At 41.3% G+C, this 21,811-nt stretch overlaps 1 protein-coding gene across 4 annotated transcripts in view; it reads right to left on the bottom strand.

Annotated features, from left to right (window-relative positions):
* acap3b (ArfGAP with coiled-coil, ankyrin repeat and PH domains 3b) overlaps positions 1–21,811 on the bottom strand; it is a 54,537-nt gene that overhangs the window by 10,772 nt on the left and 21,954 nt on the right. For all 4 annotated transcript variants that reach the window (XM_025907377.1, XM_025907378.1, XM_013269168.3 and 1 more), the window contains exons 2-11: positions 16,715–16,772; positions 12,500–12,619; positions 12,083–12,136; positions 8,812–8,870; positions 8,332–8,515; positions 8,104–8,148; positions 7,899–7,994; positions 7,683–7,757; positions 5,624–5,635; positions 312–424 (exon numbers count right to left, since the gene is read on the bottom strand). In XM_025907377.1, coding sequence (XP_025763162.1) covers positions 312–424; positions 5,624–5,635; positions 7,683–7,757; positions 7,899–7,994; positions 8,104–8,148; positions 8,332–8,515; positions 8,812–8,870; positions 12,083–12,136; positions 12,500–12,619; positions 16,715–16,772 — 816 coding nt within the window. The remainder of the gene's footprint in view (positions 1–311; positions 425–5,623; positions 5,636–7,682; positions 7,758–7,898; positions 7,995–8,103; positions 8,149–8,331; positions 8,516–8,811; positions 8,871–12,082; positions 12,137–12,499; positions 12,620–16,714; positions 16,773–21,811) is intronic.

Here is a 21,811-nt window from a genome sequence, read left to right as displayed (position 1 = left end):
CTGGAGGGGGTTGAAGGTATGAAATCAGACTGTTAGATTGACAGAGATAGGCTGACTCAAATGCTGAAGTCTACCCTCAGTACTGAACCAATGGAATGAAATCGGCTGACTTAGTAGAGCTCAACGAAGCACATTCCTTCTTCAGTTATTCTGCATAGAAATCTGAGAGCTCACAGGCAATCAAAGTTGGAAAGATGAGGTTTTTACCCCCATCTTGTCACATTAGTGTATTTTCCATATGAACAGGTTATGGCTGATTTGTAAGCTAACCTCGATTCTATTTTGTTATATATCGTAACTTTGCATTTTACCTATTCCAGGTCTTGAATGCATTGCTGGCCCTCTTAAAGAGGTAGCCCTCCATAACCACACCATTGGGTGCATCCACATTGAATTCCAGCTTAGGGTCATCATAGGAAAAATCCTGCGAAGAGAACATATGAAGTAATTGTTTGTGTGAAACAATCAGCGTAAAGTCCACAACAAATGTCTGCGTAACCTTATCGGGGGCTCATACAATAGCTGTGCCGCCTCAATAATCAGTGTCCTCTCCACAACACTATTAGTTTACATTTAAAGATCGTGCCAGGATTTTTCGACCATTCAGCTAAACCTTTTGTACCTATTTGTATATCTAAGATTAGCCAAGAAGGGTCTCTAAAGTCAGATGCCACCTGGTCAGCGAAGTGAAGGACAAAAGCACACAGATTGTGAAATAAGAGCTGAAGCTCAGGTTCGCTTATCTTAGGTGACACTTTGATCTGAGGGAGTATTGAAAGTATGGCAGACTAGTAGGCACACATACTTTCTACTCAGGGAAACCTCTGTAATTTTCCACTTTCCTTTAGCTTTGTTAAAAGCATAAAAGCATTTTCACTGATTCCTTGCAACAAAAATTCCCCTCTCATTCACTGGAACGAACGGATTCAGACATAAGATAAGTAGGTGAACTGCCATGAATTCTTCAGCAATGCCAGCAACAAAAACGTGATGGGATGTGGTACAACAGCTTGGTTCTCCACCGGCCAAACACCTGGAGGTGTTTCCAAATGATTCAAGAGCCACTTATGCGCACAGATGAAGACATATTTGCTGGAGAGCAGCAGGCTAGTTGTAGGCTCTCCAACTGAGCGTTTTTGCACCAACTTTACAGAATAAAAGGCAGAAGAACATTTGGAGGAACACCCGTGTTGGCATTTCCCTTAACTCCAGTTTCCCCTCATGCAACTAATTGTTGCATTTTAAACTTTTAAACCTGCTGTCTGTTCACCAATGGAAAAAAGGAACACAGCGTACAAGAGTCGAACAGAAGCTCTCATCAAAACTTCAGGCTAAATAAATGAATAAAGGCTCACCAGCGTGTAGCTCAGGATGCCAAGTATCTTCATCTTTATCACACTGACATCCAGCAGCATTACGATGTCGACAGGAAAATAATAGCTTAAATTCATAAATAAATGATGATAAAGGAGACAAATGTGCTCCTCACGCGAGTCCAGACACACACTGTCAAAGAGGAACAGCGACACGCTCGTGCCGCTCCTCCGACCGCGTGGACCCGGCGCGGGCGCACATTAGCATACAGCTGTCCCCGTGTCCTCGCGCCCCGCTGGGGTGACCCCTGCAGCGGCTGCTGGAGATCAAACGTTTCATTTTCCTGCTGCATGTGAGGCCCTAAAAGTAGCCATACCTCATCCCCGCCCCACCCGCGATTTAAGGCTGCCCTTTCACCCCCGCCCGAGCTTCTTCTGTGGGAGTCAGCTTTCCATCTGTCTGCAGCTCTAAAAACTTTTCCTGCTTAATCAAGCTGACATTATTGCTCCCCAAACACCAGCCCGGAGCTCCCTCTTCCCACCTTAAATCAGCCGGGACCGCGCAAGAATGCAGCGACCAGCCCAAAGGCGCTGGAGGCTGCATAGCGCCACTGAGCCAAACTGGACGGGCCTCAGGGGTCCAGGCCTGCCCAATAACGTCACTGTGAGCCCCTCAGCTGAATTCTACTGATACGCTTCAATTATAAGTTACACTAATTGATACGATTTTAGTAATGAAAAACTTAAACACACATAATAGGCTTATGCGGCTGGGGGCTTCCCATGATGCACTGGTCACTCTTTCTTTTCACTACTGCATTTAATCATTAGCAGTTCTTAAACTCTGACTCTCAGTAGTTTGCCTTTTTTTCTGCCTCCCTCTGTGCTCTTCTCTTTCCTCTCACCCCCAACCGGTCCCTGCTCCTCCCTGAGTGTGGTTCCATCAGTGGTTTCTTCCTGTTAAAAGGGAGTTTTTCCTTCCCAAGGTCGCCAAGTACTTGCTCATGGGGAATGTGTGATTGTTCTTTCTAATATTTTAGGGTTTTTACTTTACAGTATAAACTGAATTGAATCACTGGTAAGTTATTGCAGTGCAAGCTCAGTTTTATTATTCAATTCACAGTAGTTTTATTATTCGATTCACAGTAGTGATTCTGTAGCAATTGTGGCGTCCAGCATGACTGAGGAGGACACTGAGCCCATGGGCCTGTGCTGGTCAGACTTTGTACGTTACTCCACGTGTCTCTTTGAAAACTAAAAAGAGCTCTTTCATCAGCTTGTGCATTTAGTTTTAAATCATAAAACAACAGGAAATCTGCTGAGGATACTGGATGCTCACAGTCAACTGTCCTATTGTGTAATGAGTTCACTGATCTATATCTGAACAGCAAAGTGACTTGAGGTGAATGCCCCAAACACCAGCACGGAGCCCCCCTCTTCCCACCTTCAATTAGCCAGGGTAATGCAAGAACGTAGCGCACAAGTAGCCCAAAGACACAGCAAGCTGCATAATGGCACTGAGTCAAAAAAAGTATATTACAAATACACGTATTTGCATATAGTGAATAACATTCCAGGCAAAGCCCTTTATTAAGGCACACACTGAAGTGGAACGGCACCTGTCTAACAAAAGCTCCTATAAAGAAGTTTTTACAACAAAAGATTTTAAAGGCGCCAAGCCTGAGCAGTCTGAAGATGTGCAATAACAATAACAACACAGCTCTTTTTTTCCCCTAAAAGCACTTTCTGTTTGGAAGCGCTGCAGCTGTCACAAGTCTAAGCTGTTACGAGTCAAAAGGAAGCCCTTGATTCCAATACACAGAATAATGCGTAGCTTTATACAAATATGTATGCCCCCTCCTGTCTTACAACCTTCAATTAGCCAGGACTGTTCAAGAATGCAGTGCAGAAGTAGCCTAAAGGAACAGGAGGCTGCATAACAGAAGAGACCCTGAACAGGCAATTCTGGCAACATACCAGTAAGGCTGTGTAAGACATATTTAAACAGTTCCATACATTTGGAGGTATTGTGACCTGCTTATGATAATTTGCATATAGTGAATAACATTCCAGGCAAAGTCTTCATGTTATATAAATCAAATCACTTTTATTGTCACGTCACATGTGCAGGTACACTGGTACAGTACATGCGAGTGAAATTCTTGTGTGCGAGCTTCACAAGCAACAGAGTAATAATCCATCACACAACAGACACGCAACGGACACGGAGCTGAAACAACACCTGTGTAACGCAGCTCCGATAGAAAAGTACTGCTTTTACAGGTGCCCAGCCTGAGCAGTCACTATATACACGAAGTCTGAAGATGTTTGTTTTTTTTAACTACCTTTTCTGTCAGGAAGTTTGTGAGCCTGTTTGGGACCATCAACCACAGGGACACCTCGGCAGTTGTCACCAGTCAACAGAAAATGATTAAGAAAAAATACCTCATCCTAAAACGCTGCAAGCAAACATGCGTGTAATCAAAGCAATACAAATGGATATAGTTTGGGTAATTTATTGATAAAAGCGGTTAAGGAAATGTTAAGTATTAACACCCTAGTTTTTTTTCTGTTATTTTTGCGTTTGCTTCTCGCTGATTTAAAAATGTTGTACAGTTAAAAGTGGTGACAATGAAGGAGGAGAGAGCTGAGGCCCTGGTTCCCCAGGGAGCCACAATGATGTTCTGCACTCACACAAAAAAGAGCTGCTGTGAAAGAAAAGCACGAGGGAGCGTGTGATCTGTGCAGGAGGACGAGCTGAGATGGGCAGGGAGCCGCCGTGGCAATCAAAGGAAGCGCGAGGTAAAGAAGAACCCACTGTGTAAGTATGCAATGGCTAAAATGGTTTCTCACTCATCACCTGATTACTGTTTCTGCTTCATCCAAATGTCAACAATGCCCCTTTCAGATAACCCCACGCTAATATATTTATCTGTGCTTATCCCTTATTAACTTCTCTGCAAATAAAGCAGGCAGGCTTAACTACTTCCATGAATCGGTCTTATTTTTACCCTGAGTGCTGAAGTTACTGTTAATAAAGAATGCATTGCATCTATAATTCACAGCTTCTGCCGTCTCATAGCGCTCCTTCCCACACTACTACATTTGCATATGGAAGAAATATCAGAAAAAACAGAGACGTCAGTGTTCAGTGAAAAAAACTGAAATGGCTCATGGCAGTGTTTTCTCTTTAATCTCTTGATGCAGTGATGCTTTTTCTGTCTTCATGTTACAAAAGCACTTCCTGAGAAAGACCAGACATCTGATTTGAAAGAGCTTTGAGTTTTTCCCTCTTTGAGAGAGACGGCCTTCCGTCATCCGTCTCGCCCTACACCGTCATCAGTTGCTGTCTGGATCTTTCACTTTTTTTCTCTCTTCATATCTTTGCAATCTTTTTCTATTGCTCGCCCTCACATTCAAGACCTGGCTGTGCATCTTAATGCCATCTGTTGACTTTGGCTGTAAGCTGGCAGTTGTAACTTTTGGTTTTCTGACCTGTCAGAATGAGGATTGGTTCTGAAAATGTACCAAAAATGCAGAGCTGACTCCAAAAAACAAAAAACAGTGCAGGCACTGGCACTGAGTTGGTGATAGACAGATGATTGATCATCAAATCATCACCACCCCTGCTTGGATATTTTTACACACGGACTGTAATGATTTATTTAACAATTGAATATAATAATAGTAAATATCTGTGTTGTTTTGGTGACTTATTTTAGGGTCTTAGACTCTTATAAAAGGTGTTTAAGAGGAAGTCTGAGCTTGAAATTTTGAGAAGGGCACATCGGTGTGATGCACCAGTGCTTTCAGACAAATACTGACGTTAACGTCTCTCTCACGCAAACACAGTCTCGCTTTATGCTTACAAAAAGGCACACTGATTTATGCATCGGTCGAGCTGGTGAAACATCTCCTACCACGGCTACAAATACACAATAACTGGTAGACAAAGATCTCCTGGGGCAGGAAAAGGTTTTCATGTAAAGTGAGATTACTTTCATTTTATTTTTAATTTCCAGAGAATGTGCCCTTGAGAGCTAGAGTACAAACTTCAAGGATCAGCTGAAAACCTACACCAGTCGACACAAGAAACCTGACACCTAGAGCCAAACAGGCCAGGTCAAAATACAGGCTAACAGTTGCAAAGCAGGTCTGTGTTTCTTGAACTGTCCATTACTGCAATGTTCCACACAGTTCTTCCTTTCAAAAACCTTTAATTAAAAAAAATGTAACATACATGTGGTTCATTTTAACCAGTAAGCCAAGGTTAAGGTACAGAGAGAGAGAAAAAAACAAAACAAACTCACCTGCATCAGAGTCTGTGAGGAACAGGCCAAGCAAGGACACAGTGAAGAGAGAGAGTGAGAGAGGGGGGAAGAAATGTATTAGAGGAGGAACGTGACTGAATTAATTTCACCAGAACAAACTAAATAAGAATAAATATGTGCAACTGATGGGTGTCCAGCACATCTTGATACACAAGCGAGCAACATCAGAGAGCTCCTGAAAAACACACACATAAAACAGCTGTTCTTGATCTCATTAAAAGAACTACAACATGTTACACGTGAAGCGTTATTTTTCTAACATAAGAAATGAAGCCAAGTTGTACAATTCAATGCACTTTTTATGGATTAAAAAGGACGAGTTGCTGAAAGGTCATTAATCCATGCACAAAGCTGTTTGTCGAGTCTGGCGGGATGCCTTCGCTTGGCAGCTGAATCGATTGGAGGGAAGGGCGTCTGGCAGAAAAACAGGCATGCTTTTGGCATTTCTTCCGGCAACAGATGGATGATTTTTTTATGCATCTGTGCATGTGTGTGGCTACTGGGGGGATGGGGATGGTTAAAGAGTTGCTTTTCTTCAAGCGGAGTGAGCCGTGCATGTTTAGGGGACCTGCTCTTACTGTAACCCTGAACGCAAAAAGCAGTATGCCGTCTATCAGTGTCTCGCAAACTTTAGACAGTAAACAGGACAGTGGCATTTACTAAGCAAACATAAATAGTTCAAGGCTTTGTTTTCCTCATGAAGGCATCTGTGGTCTCTGTAAGATCTGTTTCGCTTTGTTATTTTAATGCTGCCAGGTACATACCACTTTTAACTCTGGTGTTTTATTGAACTTCTACTGAATTAGGAGGCGCCTGTCATGCTAAGTGAGAGTGCAAAATGTAAATAGACAAAAAGAAATTCCTTTCATGAACCTTTAAGGAAACATATCTAACATTCTGGTCAGCGTAGACAATATCTGATGAGCATTTCAGATTTCATTATGAGTGCAAGTCCTCCTATGCTAAGACAGGAGAGTCTGCACAGAGCTGTGCAGTGGCTGCAAAAAGAGAAGCTGGAAATAGTCGTGAAAAGGCCTTTAAGAGACAGAGACTTTAAGATTACCACTTGTGCTGTAATCATTATTTCCCCTGAAAAGTCTATTAAGCGGGACACTAAGCTTTAGTATTTATGAAAATACAGATGATGTAGAGTCTCCACACCATCTGCTTATTTTGTATTCTGATCTTTTAGCATCATTACGAATGATCTCTCTCCAGTAGTTTGCCTTTTGTCCCGTCTCTCTCGGCTCTTTCCCCTCACCCTCAAGCAGTCTCAGTGGATGGCTGCTTCTCCCTGAGTCAGTGTATCTAATATCCCTGTGCTGGTGTTGCTCCTACTTCATCGTAATGATGCTGGTCCAGGATCAACGTTGCAGCTGACCAATCATGTTTATGATGTCATAGCTTTGCAATGTGGAAACTTATATAAATTTGTTCATACAAAACTCTCTTCTGGAACGAGAAGCATTTCATGGTGAGTATTTCAGGCGTTTTCTTTATTAATTTATACAATAGAATAAATATATTATCAAGATATATTTGTTCTTAGCTGAATTTAGGTTATTCATGGTATTTTGATAGTGAGGTTTTTTGTAGCATTAGCTAGTTGATGGACCAACATTATTATGATGAAAGGGGGATATCAGATTGTGCTCCCTGAGCCTGCTTCTAGTTCCTATTTAAAGGAAGTTTTTCCCTCCCACTGCTGCCAAGTGCGTGCTCAAAGGGGGTTGTGTGATTGTTGGGGTTCTGTTTAATATTGTCTTTACTTTACAATATAAAGCATCTTGACGCTATAATGAATTGGCACTATATAATTTGAAATATAACTGAAATGAATTCTGATCTAATTTGGCAGCATATGACAGGCTGTAACATGTTTTTCAAATGGAGATGGCAACTGACGATAACTGGTGGAGGGAAAAGTAAGCATAAGTGGAAGGTAAGGTTGCCCTAGTTTTCCTTGGAAGAAAACGACACAGGGATGAACTGTTATGGCAATATGGGCTCAAAGATAAGAGCTGTCATGCTGTCTCACTCTCTGCTGGATGAGGGCGTGTTTGTGCTCCAGCTCCCTCTTCTCCACGGCCGAGTCAATGACCAGCTGATCTAGCTGCATAGAAGACAAGATCACACATGCAGCAGGAGCAGTGAGTGAAAAATAAAATATGTTTGCAAAATTAAAGGACAATGAAACTAGAAACCAGATGGTATGGTTTCTTTATTATGTTTTGGGTTTGCTTGTTTTGTTTACCTGTGCAGCCAGTTTTTTCATATAGGGGTCAATCTCATCCAAGATGTTAAAGCCTTGTTGGAACAAAGTATACTGGGCTCGCATGAATGACAGCATCTGTAGCAGGCAAAGGAAGTCAAATTGCAAGTTAACACACTGCACAGGTGTACATATATGCTGTATATGTATAATTATGTGACGATACAGATGGATCCGAGTCACTCACTGCATCCAGGATTTCAAACTTCTTCTTGGCTTGAAGCACATTAATCTGCCAGAAACGAAGAGAAAAAGAAAATTCTACATTTTAGACTTCATGTTTGAGATGTACAGGAGAGATGTGAGAGAAATGATCAAGAGTCCCGTGCATGGGTTCAACAGAAGTTGACTCACAGCGCCACCTATTGGAAAACACTAATAATAACAAGTAGAGTCTATGTTGTGTGTGTCTCACCTGTAGCACATAGTCCAGGGCCAGGTGCCGAAAAGCTTTGCGGCTGAGGATGAGAGCTTGCGTCGCCTCCTCCGCCTCGTGCACCTTGTTCCTGGGTGCCTGCGCGTTCTTCACCTGCGCCAGCTCCATGTCCTCACGCACCCGATCAAACTGCTTCTTGGTGTCCTTGAACTTCCGTATGTCCCTGGTGCAAGCACCATGAAGCACAAAGGTAAGAATTCACAAATTTTTTTGCCATATCAGAAATGGTGAGATCAAAATTCTTAATTTCTGTTATTACTGGGAGATTTCTGCATGTGGATACAAAAATGCACACTTAACACAACAATTAGGGGACTAGATAGAAATCTTAAAACATAAAGGTTACTTATATTAACAGAAATTGTGCCATCTAGTCTTAGCTGGTGGTTTAACATCTCGCTCACTTGTCCTCACCTCTCTTAAGTGCTTAAATCTACTTAAATGTGATGTGATACTCACTCTTTAATGAAGGTGTGAAGCTGCTGTTTGATGGACCTCTGAGCCTGGTCAAACAAAATCTGCGAGCAGATGGAAGGAAGAGATATCGTATGAGATACAGTGCACAGCAGTTAAAGAGCAAGCAGTGAATAAATCTGCAAATCTGTAGTTCTCCGATCTGGGCACAAGATGGCATTATGATCCCTTTCATGTGATTACTTTAACGGCTTGAGCCACAAGCAGAGAGGAGCTGAAGGAAAGACAGAAAAGCGAGCACATATGTGAACACACTCAGCTACCGCCTCAGTAGATTTTTAGCAATATTTGATCCCACATTTTACTTCCTGTTAAGTATGGGATTCCCTTTCCTGACCGTCTCATCCTCTCTTTCCTCCACTTCTCATGCATTGTAACCAACTCTTCTCTCCAATATAGGAAGTGAGTTTGTTTCCATTTTTATATTCCAGCCACTGCTGTTGATATTATCCTAGACTATATTAAGGAAAACCGTGTGCCTTGTTGATTTATCTTTGTGCAACACACATGCACACAAGCTCACGCAGACGCGGAGACTTACAGTAATAGTGATTGCTTTATAATCACACGCATGCGGACAGTGTACACAACAATCACTTTTGGTATCCTATGGATTAAACTTTCTATAGCAATCCCTAGTTTGCAAGCATACACATTGAGGATTATGGGCTTAGTGTACATGTAAGCCTCCGACCAGATGACATCTCTGCAGGGCCTGATAACACACGGCGGATGAGACTCAGATTTTTTGCTTGAGGTGGCTTGTCATACTGTATGTTTCTGCAAATGTAGAGCACACTCAGTGTGGAAATTTCAAGTGGACAACGTCGAGCGTTAGAATGATTTATTCCTCCATAAGCATGTGTGAACTTCCCACAGAGCCTGTCTTTTAAGTATTGTGCAATGGAATCTTAATATAAGGAGGAAAAACTTTGCAACTCCACCCTTTCATCAGTAGATATCTACTTTTAAAAAAAGTGCAACAATAAATAGCCACAATTAAATGACTACATTATTTTAGTCAGCAGATAATGTACAAAAGTATTACATTTGTTATATATAATTAACATAACAAGCATAAAGAATGACGAGATATTTCGAGAATATTTACCTTAAACTCAGCTTCCCCTCTGCGACTAATAAACAATTTAAAATAAATCATTAAGAAATTGTGAGGAAATAACCCATAATCCCAATAAAATGAAGTATAATCCTTTCACACATATCTCACCATGGATTCATGATTAAGAAAGCTACTTTCACCTGCTCCCTTATTAACAAGAGGTCATCACTGCAGGGGGCGCATGTTTGATTTGGCAGATTCTTTACACTGAATGCCCTTTCTGAAGCAATCCCAAAGGGGATTTGTGTCTCCTGCCCTTGACAAACCCAGGGATTGTTTGGAGGTACTACCATGCATTCATCATTAAAATGCTGAAAATGGAAAACTACCTGAAAAAAATTTAAATAAATGATGTGTCATCAGATTGCACTGACACAACACTGAATTGCGTTGAGCAAAATAGTGACACTCTCCAAAACGGGGTGTAAGCTATCTGCAGTTTCATGGAAAAGAAACGAAACCCAAAACAATTTCTGATAGAAACTAATCTAAATGTTCCACTCAGGCCTGCACTTGATTATAATGCCTTGGGCTCGACCCAGCCCAACCTACATGATGTCAGCACTCAATTTCCTCATGCACTTCTCTTGAAATTCAAAGATCCTCCGTGTCTAGAAGCCCCATCGGCCATCCCTCTTGTACTTGGGATGGAAAGCCAAAGCTCTTGTTTGCTTGTGGCCAAATAAGAACAGTGATCATCAACAGAAATATATCACAGTATAGAAAATCGCACACTGCTGTCAAATCCTTAAATGACAATATCAGAAAAAAATCTGCTCATTTCCACTTTTTTAAGCTTCCTAATCTGTTGCTGAGACTGATCCATGTTTGAATGTAAACACATTTGCTTATATAATTTACTGAGAGATCAGTTTTTCTTTTGAATGCCCTCGTTTATGCTCGACAGCTGAAAAGCCTTAGGATCAGGCACTGATTGGTTAAGTAAAGAAACTACGGCTGCTTTTTATTAGGCTAACACATCTCCTTGATTCTCTTTCTCATATCTCTTCCTCACATCATCCTCATCATGATGGATATGTAAGAGAGATGGATGTTGGTCCTCTTCTCATATTTCAGGGAATTGAAGCTTCTCCATGAGGGTGACAGCACAGCAAACCGTGGGACTATGTTAGTAGATAAGATGCAGGGAAGTGTAAGTTAGCATAATGGAATTCATCCCTTACTTTTTCCTTCCCTTGTTTATTCATAAAATCTGCTAAACAAACACTCTTGTAGAAGGGTGAATGAAGGGAAAGCAAGAAAAAAGGCTTCACAGAGGATGCATTGAGATGGCGTGAAAGGGCAGAGGAAAAGAAACAGCATTCTTAAAATTGGTGGTCTATGTAATATAAGCAAGGACTGCAGACATTACATAACATGTAATGGATAGAAAGGAAAAGAGTACACCGCGTCTACAAAAAAGAAAGAGGAAATTATTGGTCTGATGTGGCTAATGGATCCTATGTAATAAGCAGAGATTTGATTTGATTTGACTTTAAAAAGGTCAGGGGGGCAATACTCTCCTTTCTTCCTGATTTTGTCATGCATGCGTGCATTATGCATAAACATGGACATGAGTGAACATCTCAGAATATCACACACTGTCTTATACTGTCATGTCCTAATGATTACTGCTGATTACTTTAAAGTGCTGTAATATCTCTTTCTGCCTTGGGCTTATTAAACCTGTATCATCATCTCAGCAGTGTGAGAAACCTTTCATAGAGTGAGAAATTTCGTGATCACACTTAGTCATGAGGAGAAATCACTCAGGAGTCATTTGGGGAAAACCTGTGTGTGTGTGTGTGTGTGTGTGTGTGTGTGTGTGTGTGTGTGTGTGTGTGTGTGTGTGTGTGCGTTTATGCATTTATGCATTAACCTGCAATACACATCTGGTCCAGCATGTGGTTTGAATCAGACACGCACATGATCATTGGCCAGTGTGGACAGATTCAAAGTCACTGCGTGATGTCACAGTTGAAGTGTTGTGTGTGTGTGTGTGTGTGTGGACTGCCTGCCTGAAAGATGTTAATATGCCAGAAGACCTGGGCATTTCCAAACAGCACTATACCTCAACCTCTTGCCTGTGGCTACAACATACAGTGTGTTTGTGTGTGTGTACATCTGTCTTACCGTGTGGTAGTTGACCATCTCTTGGAGGCTTTCGCCACACTTTTCAAGGCATTCCTGTAATGTAGAGTGCACAGTGTAAGCATGGGTTTCCACATGAACGTCAAAATCTTTCTCACATAACAATATTGTCTGAACTTATCTATACTTGAGTACACATTCTGACAGGAAACAGACCAAATGCCTTCCTAAAAAAACTATAAAGTCGGTTTCAGGTCTAAATGCTTGCAGGCATGTAAAGTTTTAGTGTAAACATCTCCTGTTCAAATCAGGTCACCTCTTCCATGAACACAACAACTGGAGGACTGCAGGAATGTTCAAGTCAAAGACAGAGGATTGGTTAGTTCCTGAGAAGCTGACAATCAAATATTACTCAGTGGATCTGAACTCAGTGTTGAAGATATCTTTGCTTCTACTCACCGATATCATCTCCTCTTTCTTGCACTGCTGGGACAGGTCTCTGATGCCGTTAACAAAGAGCTTGTTAGCGCTGACATAGGCCCTGCCGGCCTCGATCATCCCGCTGCATAGCTTCACCAACTAATGGGAGGTGTAAAAACATCTCTTTAATGCCTCAAAACAAGAACACTGTCTATTTAAAGACTTTTTACACAATGACATGTTAGGATATTAATAGTCAAAGTGATGATGTAAATCAAACAAAGCCTATGAGAATCTTTTGCTCACATGCTGAATGTGAGAAGACGCTCAAATTTGGAATAATATTCATTTCGGAGGCCAGTGCAGGCCTTACTGAAGCTGCTGTGTCAGGAATCCAACCGAGAAGCATGTATTTATTAAGAAAGTAACTAAATGAGCAAATGAAAAGATGGAAATGAAGAAGCTGATCAAAGGCCACTGACTGCATTACCCAACTATGATTAAAGCTGCATCCCAAATCCCACACACCAACTTAGTCACAACTTGGTACAGAATAAATAGAGGAAATTTCAAACACTTGCTAATTAGCTCTGTGTTGTGCAACTCTACTGACAGATGCAAGGTTGCGTAACTACAATATTTTCCAAAAGTAGAGTGCAAACACACTTGATGGCACTACACAGCATGAAGAGGTCATCATGGCATTCTGAGGTGCCTCAAGGAAAAAATTGTTAATGTTTATTTATGGCTGGATCACCTTTTAGCTAAGCGTTATAACAGAATTGGAGACAATTTAAATCTACTGCTGAAAGAAATTAGCAATAAACATTTTCTTGTGAAATATCTGAAATATGCACTGTTGCAAAAAAAGCTTAATGCAAGCAATATGAAGACAGATGCACTCAGCAAACGTACTGTTCAATGTTTTTACGGATGGTTTTACTAAAGTTTAAGTTGGCACTAGAAGGGGAATCTCCAAAGACAAATGCATTCAAGTACCAAATTTCATGGAAATTTGACTAACCTCAGTGCCACGGCACTAGCGCTGATACAACCTCGATAAGCAGACTTTAGGTATTAAAAAGCTTTGGGAATCAATACACAACATTGAGAATTAAATAATATAGTATACAGTATAATATAGCATGCAGCCAAAGTCATGTGAGGGTAAACTGAAATTCTAAACATAAATGTATATTAACAAGTGCAGACAGTAAGAGCATGTATGCCTTTAAATGCCACATCATGACTTTTACTGTGACTGCTTTCCCGTTTTGCAAGTAATATGATAAGGTGCAGAAAGTTACACTGTCATTACCAATGCACTTATGCAGAAACACAACATGTGTGTGTGTGTGTCTGCTGGCAAGGGGTGGGGTTGGGGGTTGCTTAAGAGAGAGCGTAGTAAACCTTTAATTATCACATTTAGTGCAAGCGTTCCCAAGGTTGTCTGTATGTGAGTGTGGTTTACTGGGTGGCTGACAGTAAGGGCTGCAGCCGCGTGAACGCTGCTAAAACGGGCTGCTGGGATCAAAAGCATCAGTTGCCAAATGTTCACACTCATGTTCACACAGTATGCTTTCTAAGATGCATAACGCAGTCCAAATTTTAACAGCATTTTTAGGAATCTGTAGAAAATCCAAAGAAGCACGATGCTGCTGCTCCCCCCAGGCTAGTCTGACAACATATATGTCAACAAATTGGTTGATGTAGGGAATGTGATCTCATTGAGTGCAGGCCTGAACCCCCCAGGGGTCTGAGGATGGCCATTAGAGGGACAAGCTGTGTGTCTGGATATAATAAATGGGTTGGAAAACCTACAGGGGTCCACCTGGAGCCAAAATGCCACATCTGGTACCACACGACAGACCTTGCTGTGTTAAATGACCGAAACAATTACAGTGTAATTGCAGCGTAGCTGCAGAATCGCTGGGCAATGAGGTGAAGAATTGGAATGTTAATATTTTAACTAATTAGAAATGTTTCTGAGTACTATTAGTGTTCTCTCAATAACAGCAACATTTCAACATTTCAGTATTCCAGTTAGCCGACGGACAGCACTAAATGTTTTCACACTTGTCAGAGAGGTTCAGCTTTCATCAATCATGTCTGTGTCCTGTCCTGAAAGCCTTTGCTGTCACCACAGGCAGCTTCGGGGCAGGTGGAGGACTCCTGCTGAACAGAACAAACCTCTCTGGTGGAAATCTCTCTCCTCTGAGCCTTTTCAGTTTTCAGTGAGGCTGAACTGGAGTTCATAGTTCACAGTTCAAAGTTCATAAGGTCCTGCATTATCGGTTGGTGGCAGGAATGTTTATATGTGTAGAGAGTGAGGGGCTCTATTCACATGACTCCTTAATGAGGAACTTTAATTATAAGTAAGTCAAAACCATCTAAATAACCACTTCATTATTTAAACAAACTTAGGTGTTCACACTTCACATCCACATTTCATTATGTCTGCAGGCTGTTTGATGTTTGAAGGACTGTCTCAGATTCACCTTCAGAGAGAAGAAGAAAGAAGCCGCAGTAACACTATCTCCCTCTCTAAATTCTCTTTGACTTCCACGTCTATTAGTTTATCTGAAGAAGCCTTTCAGCTCACTTCCTCAACACAGTCATCCGGTCCATCCAGAGTTATCTCTGTAGCTAATTAGGTTTGATACAGCTATAAAATTTATTCCAGTCGTTCCATTTGCCTTTAAACCTTTAACCTCCCACTAATACCATAGAGTACAGAGCCTGATTACAGTGATGCTGATGCGAATGCCTACACTTATGGAGTTACCTTAAGCTTCTTTTTCTAAATTATTCTGTTACATACTATATGGATTAAAGTACTGGGCCACATACAGGAGCTGATACCGGTTTGGTATTAACATCAGTGTTTGTGCTGATATTGGTGCCAGAGGAGGTTTGAACTCTGCAGATCTTGAGTCAAAAGAGAGCTGGCAACTTTAATGCGTCAGCACTCGGTGGCCCCACCCTGTAAGTTGATGTGTTCTGCCACTTTTTTGAGTGTCTGTGATTCCTAAACACATCAACTTCGCAAGTAATACAACTTACAGCTGACTGTGGAATATCAAGGAGGGAAAATACTTTACAAATGGACTTGTTCCAGTGGTTGCCTCCTATTACAGTACCACACTCAAATACAGTGAACGTCCCATTCGTTCATTGGCTAGCTGATTGATTTTAGACACGTGGCAATAGAACTGAAAACATCTGAATTCAGAGATTAAGAGGTGCGGCCCAGTACTTTTGTCCAAATAGTGTATGTTTGCTGGGCTCATTCTGGCAAACAAATATAGCTGCCGGACTGATAGTACTATGAAATGCTGCATGAGTATGAACTGTAATATACCTCCTAGTTTTGGTCCCTATGGCAGCTTTAAAATGAACACCTCCTGTGTTCAGGCAAATTGCACTTCAGGGCAGAGTGATCGATCCATCCATTTTCTTCTGCTTGACCAATTCAAAGTAACAGGGGGACTGGAGCCCATCTCTGTAGGCACCCTGTGACCCCCTGGACACGTTCACGCTCACATACACACCTACAGCTAATTTAGAATCTCCAGTTAACCTAATCCAAGCACGTCTTTGGACTGTGGGGAGAAGTCAGAGTACCCGGCGAGTACCCAGGCAGACATGGAGACAACATGCAAAATCCAAACATAAAGGCCCCAGCCAGCAGGAGGATTCAAACCCAGGACCTTCTTGTTGTGAGGCAACAGCAACGAATGAGATGGAATAAAGTAAAGTGCTTTAATTCATGTCTCATAAATTGTTGTATAAAAATGGAAACTCAGCACACACTAATGTAATAAACTGCACTATGTGAGCCTTTTCTACTATTGCAACCTCGCTGGCATTAATCAGTCTTTTCTCTCTGTAAACGGGCAGCCTCTTGTTCGGTGCATGAACCTACTGCATTTAATTAACTGTCTGCAGCATTTTCATTATTTAAATAGCTCTGACATTTAAATAACAAGTGTGTGAACTGCAGACATGCAGAGCCAGAAAGACAGCGATACAGTAAACTGATTACAGCATAGACTCTAAAGGAAGTACTACTCATAGAAAACCTCCCCATCTGGTGGCATTTAGCATTCAAACAAAGCCAATGAATTCCACTAATGTCCTGTTTAAAGTGTTCTAACCACTGAAAGAAATGGACATGTGATTTTTTTCCCTTATGGATCAGCTGACTCTATCTTTTAATGAGAAGCACAGTCCAGATATTAGAAGGATTCATACCTTATCGAGCTTCGCTTCAATTTCTACCACATCTGTCTCCACATCATCAATTCCAGCCCTGTAGAGAGAACACAAAGTCAGGCGGTTACTCAGAAATGCTTTTCAGTAATGCCATTTCTGAGAAAAGGAGCCACAGCTTAACCTAAAAACAAATATTACAGCCACAATCGGACGATTTAAACTCTTGTTTCAGAGAGATTCTTGGATTAGTGGTAAGCCACATTATCAGAGTGAATAATAAGAAAAAAACCAAAAAAACAGATATATCGGTGAAAGGTTTAAACTGGCTGTGGCTCTAAAAGAAAACACCTAAAAGTAACAGAACAGAGGAAGGTCAGATGTGAAGACATGGCTTAAAAATCATGGTGTAAAGCTGTAGCATGTATAACATAGGAGCATTTAGAGGATCTGTATTTTATCCCACAGCAAATTAAGCTGCAATCGGTTACCATATATCAGTCTCACACACTTAAACATTAATCCTGATAATCAGATTGACAAAGGCATCACTCTGGAAGATTAGTAACCACTGCTGAGCTGTAAAATCAATGAAAAAAAACAAACTAAATCAACGTAAGATCACGTATCGGCCCGCACTTAAGTATCCAAGAGGTGAGGTGATAAAAGAGGCAGCAACAATACAGAGGAGCTTATATTTAGTACCGGCATTTTAGAATTACATAATATTGGCCCAGATTTATAGGATAATATTTTTCAATTAATACTTTTAATCTCATTTTCCCATGTTCAGTCTTCAAAGATCAGCTGAAGCATTTGCGGAGCCTGATACATGCAGAAGCCAGCGTCCCACCCATCACGTGCTGAAACCATAAATCACAGGAGATGATGACCTCATCATATAATCTCAACCCCACCCGCTCCTTCAACCCTTTTACACCCTGCAGCTGGTTTTATACGTCACAGAAGAGGGAAAAAAAGCACCAGCAGCTGCCCAGCTAGTTAATGTGATTAAGGTTGTAGGCTTGCTCATGTGTGTTATACAAGGGATGAAACGCAGTGGGAGGGACAGGACGAGTCGGTTTAGTCAGTTAGCAGCTGATCCAGAAAAAAAGCATTCCCAGGATTACTTTCTGGGAATATGCTGCTATTGAAAGTTCCAAAAAATGCCACGAGCTGCCGATTCTTGACTTGCATCTGTCTTCCACTTGCCCATTTATTTTCTCTCACCCATGACACATTCTGTTTAGACAGACTGAATTTTTCTCTACCACAACATCACACTGACAGAGCATGTGTGCATGTGTGTGGTCTGCAAGATGGCAGGTATTTATTGTTTCACAGAGAGAGAGATGAAAAAAGAGGTGTGAGCACAGACCGTTCATTAAGCTGACTTTGTAATTTGTTGCATGTGCTCAGGAACGGGTCAATTTCTGCTTTTTTGTCTTCCAAGCTGTGTGTCTATCCAACAGTATCATCTTCTCAATTAAGCCACTCTGCACTGAACACCACCAATGTCAAGCAGCTGTTCAGTTTAGAGGATAAGCTCATTACAAGGATGTTGTGTCTCTGGTGGCATGCAGCCTAATAAACACTGACTGGCATTTGATTCAAGGGTGACACAGATGACATATGATACAGCAGCAGCAGTCGATATGCTATTGATCAAAGCTTTCGAGTTCAGCACAACATCACTTGTGTGTGGCGAGACCGTTGTTTTATGTTGCAGGTTTGATGCATGTAGAGGTTTTTTGCAGCATGCATTTGGCATGCATGCTTTCTCTATCGATATACATGTCTGTAGGTTTATAATGGTGACGCGCTGAAACTCAGTTCACTGAGAAAGTTGTCAGCTCTGTGAAGGTTAAGTAAATAAACAGCACTAACTAGCCAATTATGTGTGTATGCAAGAGACAGAGAGCAAGCATGTGTGTGTGTCAATGTATGTTTGTCCTTATTTATCCCTTTACCACATGGGATTGTAGTGGAATCAAGTAAGACAGACTTCCATGGACGATTGTGGGTAATCCTGCAAAGGTGGATGCCTGCATGTTAATGACAGGAGGAGCAGACTGATGAAATGTAATGTATAATAATATATATACATATATGTATATATATATATATGTATATATATATGTATATGTTTCCAATGTGCGTGTTCAGTTTGTGTAAACAGACAAAGTAGCAAAAACACCCCAAAGTAGCTCCAACAATAATGCAGGCCATTTAGAAGGGGGATGGGCTCATATGCACTGCCAGTTTTAGCATGGTGCACATGGGCTGACATCACTAGTGGGTGGGTGGAGGGGTCACGTGCACTACCACCATGTGCACACCCATCAGCCTCAACTACAACCTACGAGTGTGCTGAGTCTATTCTTGTTCCCCATGCTGTTGGTGTACTGTAGCATGCAGCCTGCACGCTACGTCGTCTAACATCTCTTCACATGCCACATACACACACACACACACACACACACACACACACATGCACTTCAAAGCCCTGAGCCTCCCCTCATGTCTTCCAGACTCAGCTTGTCACACAGCATCACATTCACATCAGCATCACTTCAAGGACCTGGAGGAATCACATCTGCTGATAGTAGGCAAGCCCAGACCTAAGAGCTAAAATACCTTAATTATATGCCTTAATTTAGTAGAAAATAGCATGAAAGCAACACTGTTTTAATGTTGAAACCAAGCAACCAATCTCATTTTGAATTTCAATTAAATTAGCTTTACATCAGAACATGAACTTTACTGTGACCAGGGTTGTAAATGCATGCATAGCGAGCATTTTTCTCACTGAATATGAGCATGCTGTTCTTATAGCAGTTTGTTGTATCACATCTTTTATTGTTTACCAGATGACTCATCAAGCCAGGCTGCTGTGGGGACTGAATGGCATATTCCTGTTTTCACTACATATTCACTATTTCATGTGGAGAGTGCACTCCCACCCCTCACTCACACATACAGAAAAGTGTGACTCACCAAATGAATGAGGAGTTGATTACGCACCTGAACAGACACACAAAGACACATGCAAACAAAGATACAAAAACAGGAGACACACATGACCCAGAAACCCATTAACAACAGGGTTTCATCAGAAGGCTCAAATTAGGCATAAAACCTGCAATCTGCCAAATTTACTTCCATTCACATGCAGGTCGTTTCTGCCAACAATGAGGATGAATACATTTTGGGGCTTTTGCTGCTGTGTGAAGAATAGCTTACTGATATCTGAAACAACAATCTAAAAGAACAATTTTTTGCCACACACAAAAAAATAAGGCCTGTGCCAACGTTTCTGATATGAATTTCTGAAATTTTAAAGCTTGGCTGTTTTTGTCCAGATTTATGTCTAGTGCATTAATGGATTTATTTGCATATAAATCTAACTCTGATAGAATCTGACCAGTCAGTTCTTCAAATATATATAATGCTGCAAGTAAGGGATTACTATTGCAAAAAAGTCATTAGATTACTGTTACTTTCCCATAAGCACGCTGCGTTACTGCGTTTCTAAACTGTGATTTTGTTTGTCAGTGTCTCATGGCAATGACATACGAGCGTGCGACGCTGTGGTAGCAACAGAAGTGTGTAGAACAACAATGGATAATATGGAGTGCGTGAGAGAGCACGAGCATGCAGCGTTTAAAGCGTGGAAGTACTGAAATTACTTTGAGTTTGAGTCCGTAAAAACTGACAAAAACATTAGCGTCCGCTGTACACTCTGTGTGGGAAGAAAACTTCTTTCTACAGCAAAAAATTAAACTTCAAATCTGAGCAAGCACCTAGCTTCACGGGAATGTGAAATTCACAGAGAAACCCTCGGATCCCCCCACTGACATGACCGCTGCGGCACCGAGCTAACCTCCACCAGCCCCACTCCTGCTAAACAGATTTAAGAGCGACAGGACTTAGTGCAGCTGAGTCTTTGATTTTATTTATTTTCTGCCGTGTTTTACTTGCATCTATTTGAAAGAGTGAGTGTAAACACAACCAATTATTTTATTTTAGACACTGGAATACGCAGAAAATAGGTTTAAATTTTAAACAAATTTCTTCCAGTCAAAGAATGTTCCATATAATTTAATTTTTGCTTGATGCAAAGCGCATAAAGTTTAAAGATTAAAACTAATAAAACATCTTTTAGAAAGAGTCTTTTTCATTCGATTAAATTTTATCCGATGGATTATGCAGAAAAAATAGAATAAAAGAATTGTCTATTGCTTTACAATGTATTCAGGTTGTGTAAGTAATCAGTAAAGTAATGGGATTACTTTCTTGGGAAGTAATCAGTAATTAGTAACGAATTACTATTTTCAAGTAAGTTGACCAACACTGGTCATAAATACCAAGTACATCCTTGAGTGAGGTCACAGTGACCTCTGACCTTTGATCACCAAATTCAAAGACATGAAGTCTCAAATATGCAGACCTTAGAGACTAAAATGTTTCATATCATCCTCACACAAAGTAATGACAGGTTACAGGCTGCACCGTTATCTTGATTTTCTTTCCTTATTTTGAATTTTGAGCAGCACTGCGCCTGCCTTACTGCAGCACACGTTACCACACTTGCTGTTATAAAGCTGCCCGTCTGTACACACAGACGCATGCTGCACATTCTCAGTTATATTGAATAAACGTCTTCCCTCATCCACACGCACACGCCAAAATATCCCTTCCCAGAATTCCAAGTAGCGATCACCATGGCAACCAGTCATTGACCCACATCACCATGGCAACAGGCATCAGCATTACTCTCCCCCTTTTTTTTTTTTTACTGACCAATTTCCTCTTTGTCTGATTTGTCTGTCCCTGTGCGCCCCCCACCACCGCTCCTCCATCACTCCTTTCAGCTTCTTCCTTTTCTAAAAAGCACATTATTCATTGATGTGTGCTCTTACACCGACTCCTCTCCTCCTGATGAAACATATCGACCTGCTGATATGATCTTTGTCACTGACGAGGCGGTGCATTACAGCGGTGAGCTCGTGGCCGTAGTGTGGCTTGTGATGCATCTGCAGCGCCCGCTGTGACAGGCAAAGTGCCCTTGAGTAGCACGCTGGAGCTTTAAGCTGTGGTCAGTCCTGCTCAATATAAACACACTCATCACTGCGAGCT

This window comes from Oreochromis niloticus, linkage group LG5 (assembly GCF_001858045.2).
Source record: "Oreochromis niloticus isolate F11D_XX linkage group LG5, O_niloticus_UMD_NMBU, whole genome shotgun sequence".
Classification (NCBI taxonomy): Eukaryota; Metazoa; Chordata; class Actinopteri; order Cichliformes; family Cichlidae; genus Oreochromis; species Oreochromis niloticus.
This window is presented reverse-complemented; position numbering and strand designations above follow the sequence as displayed.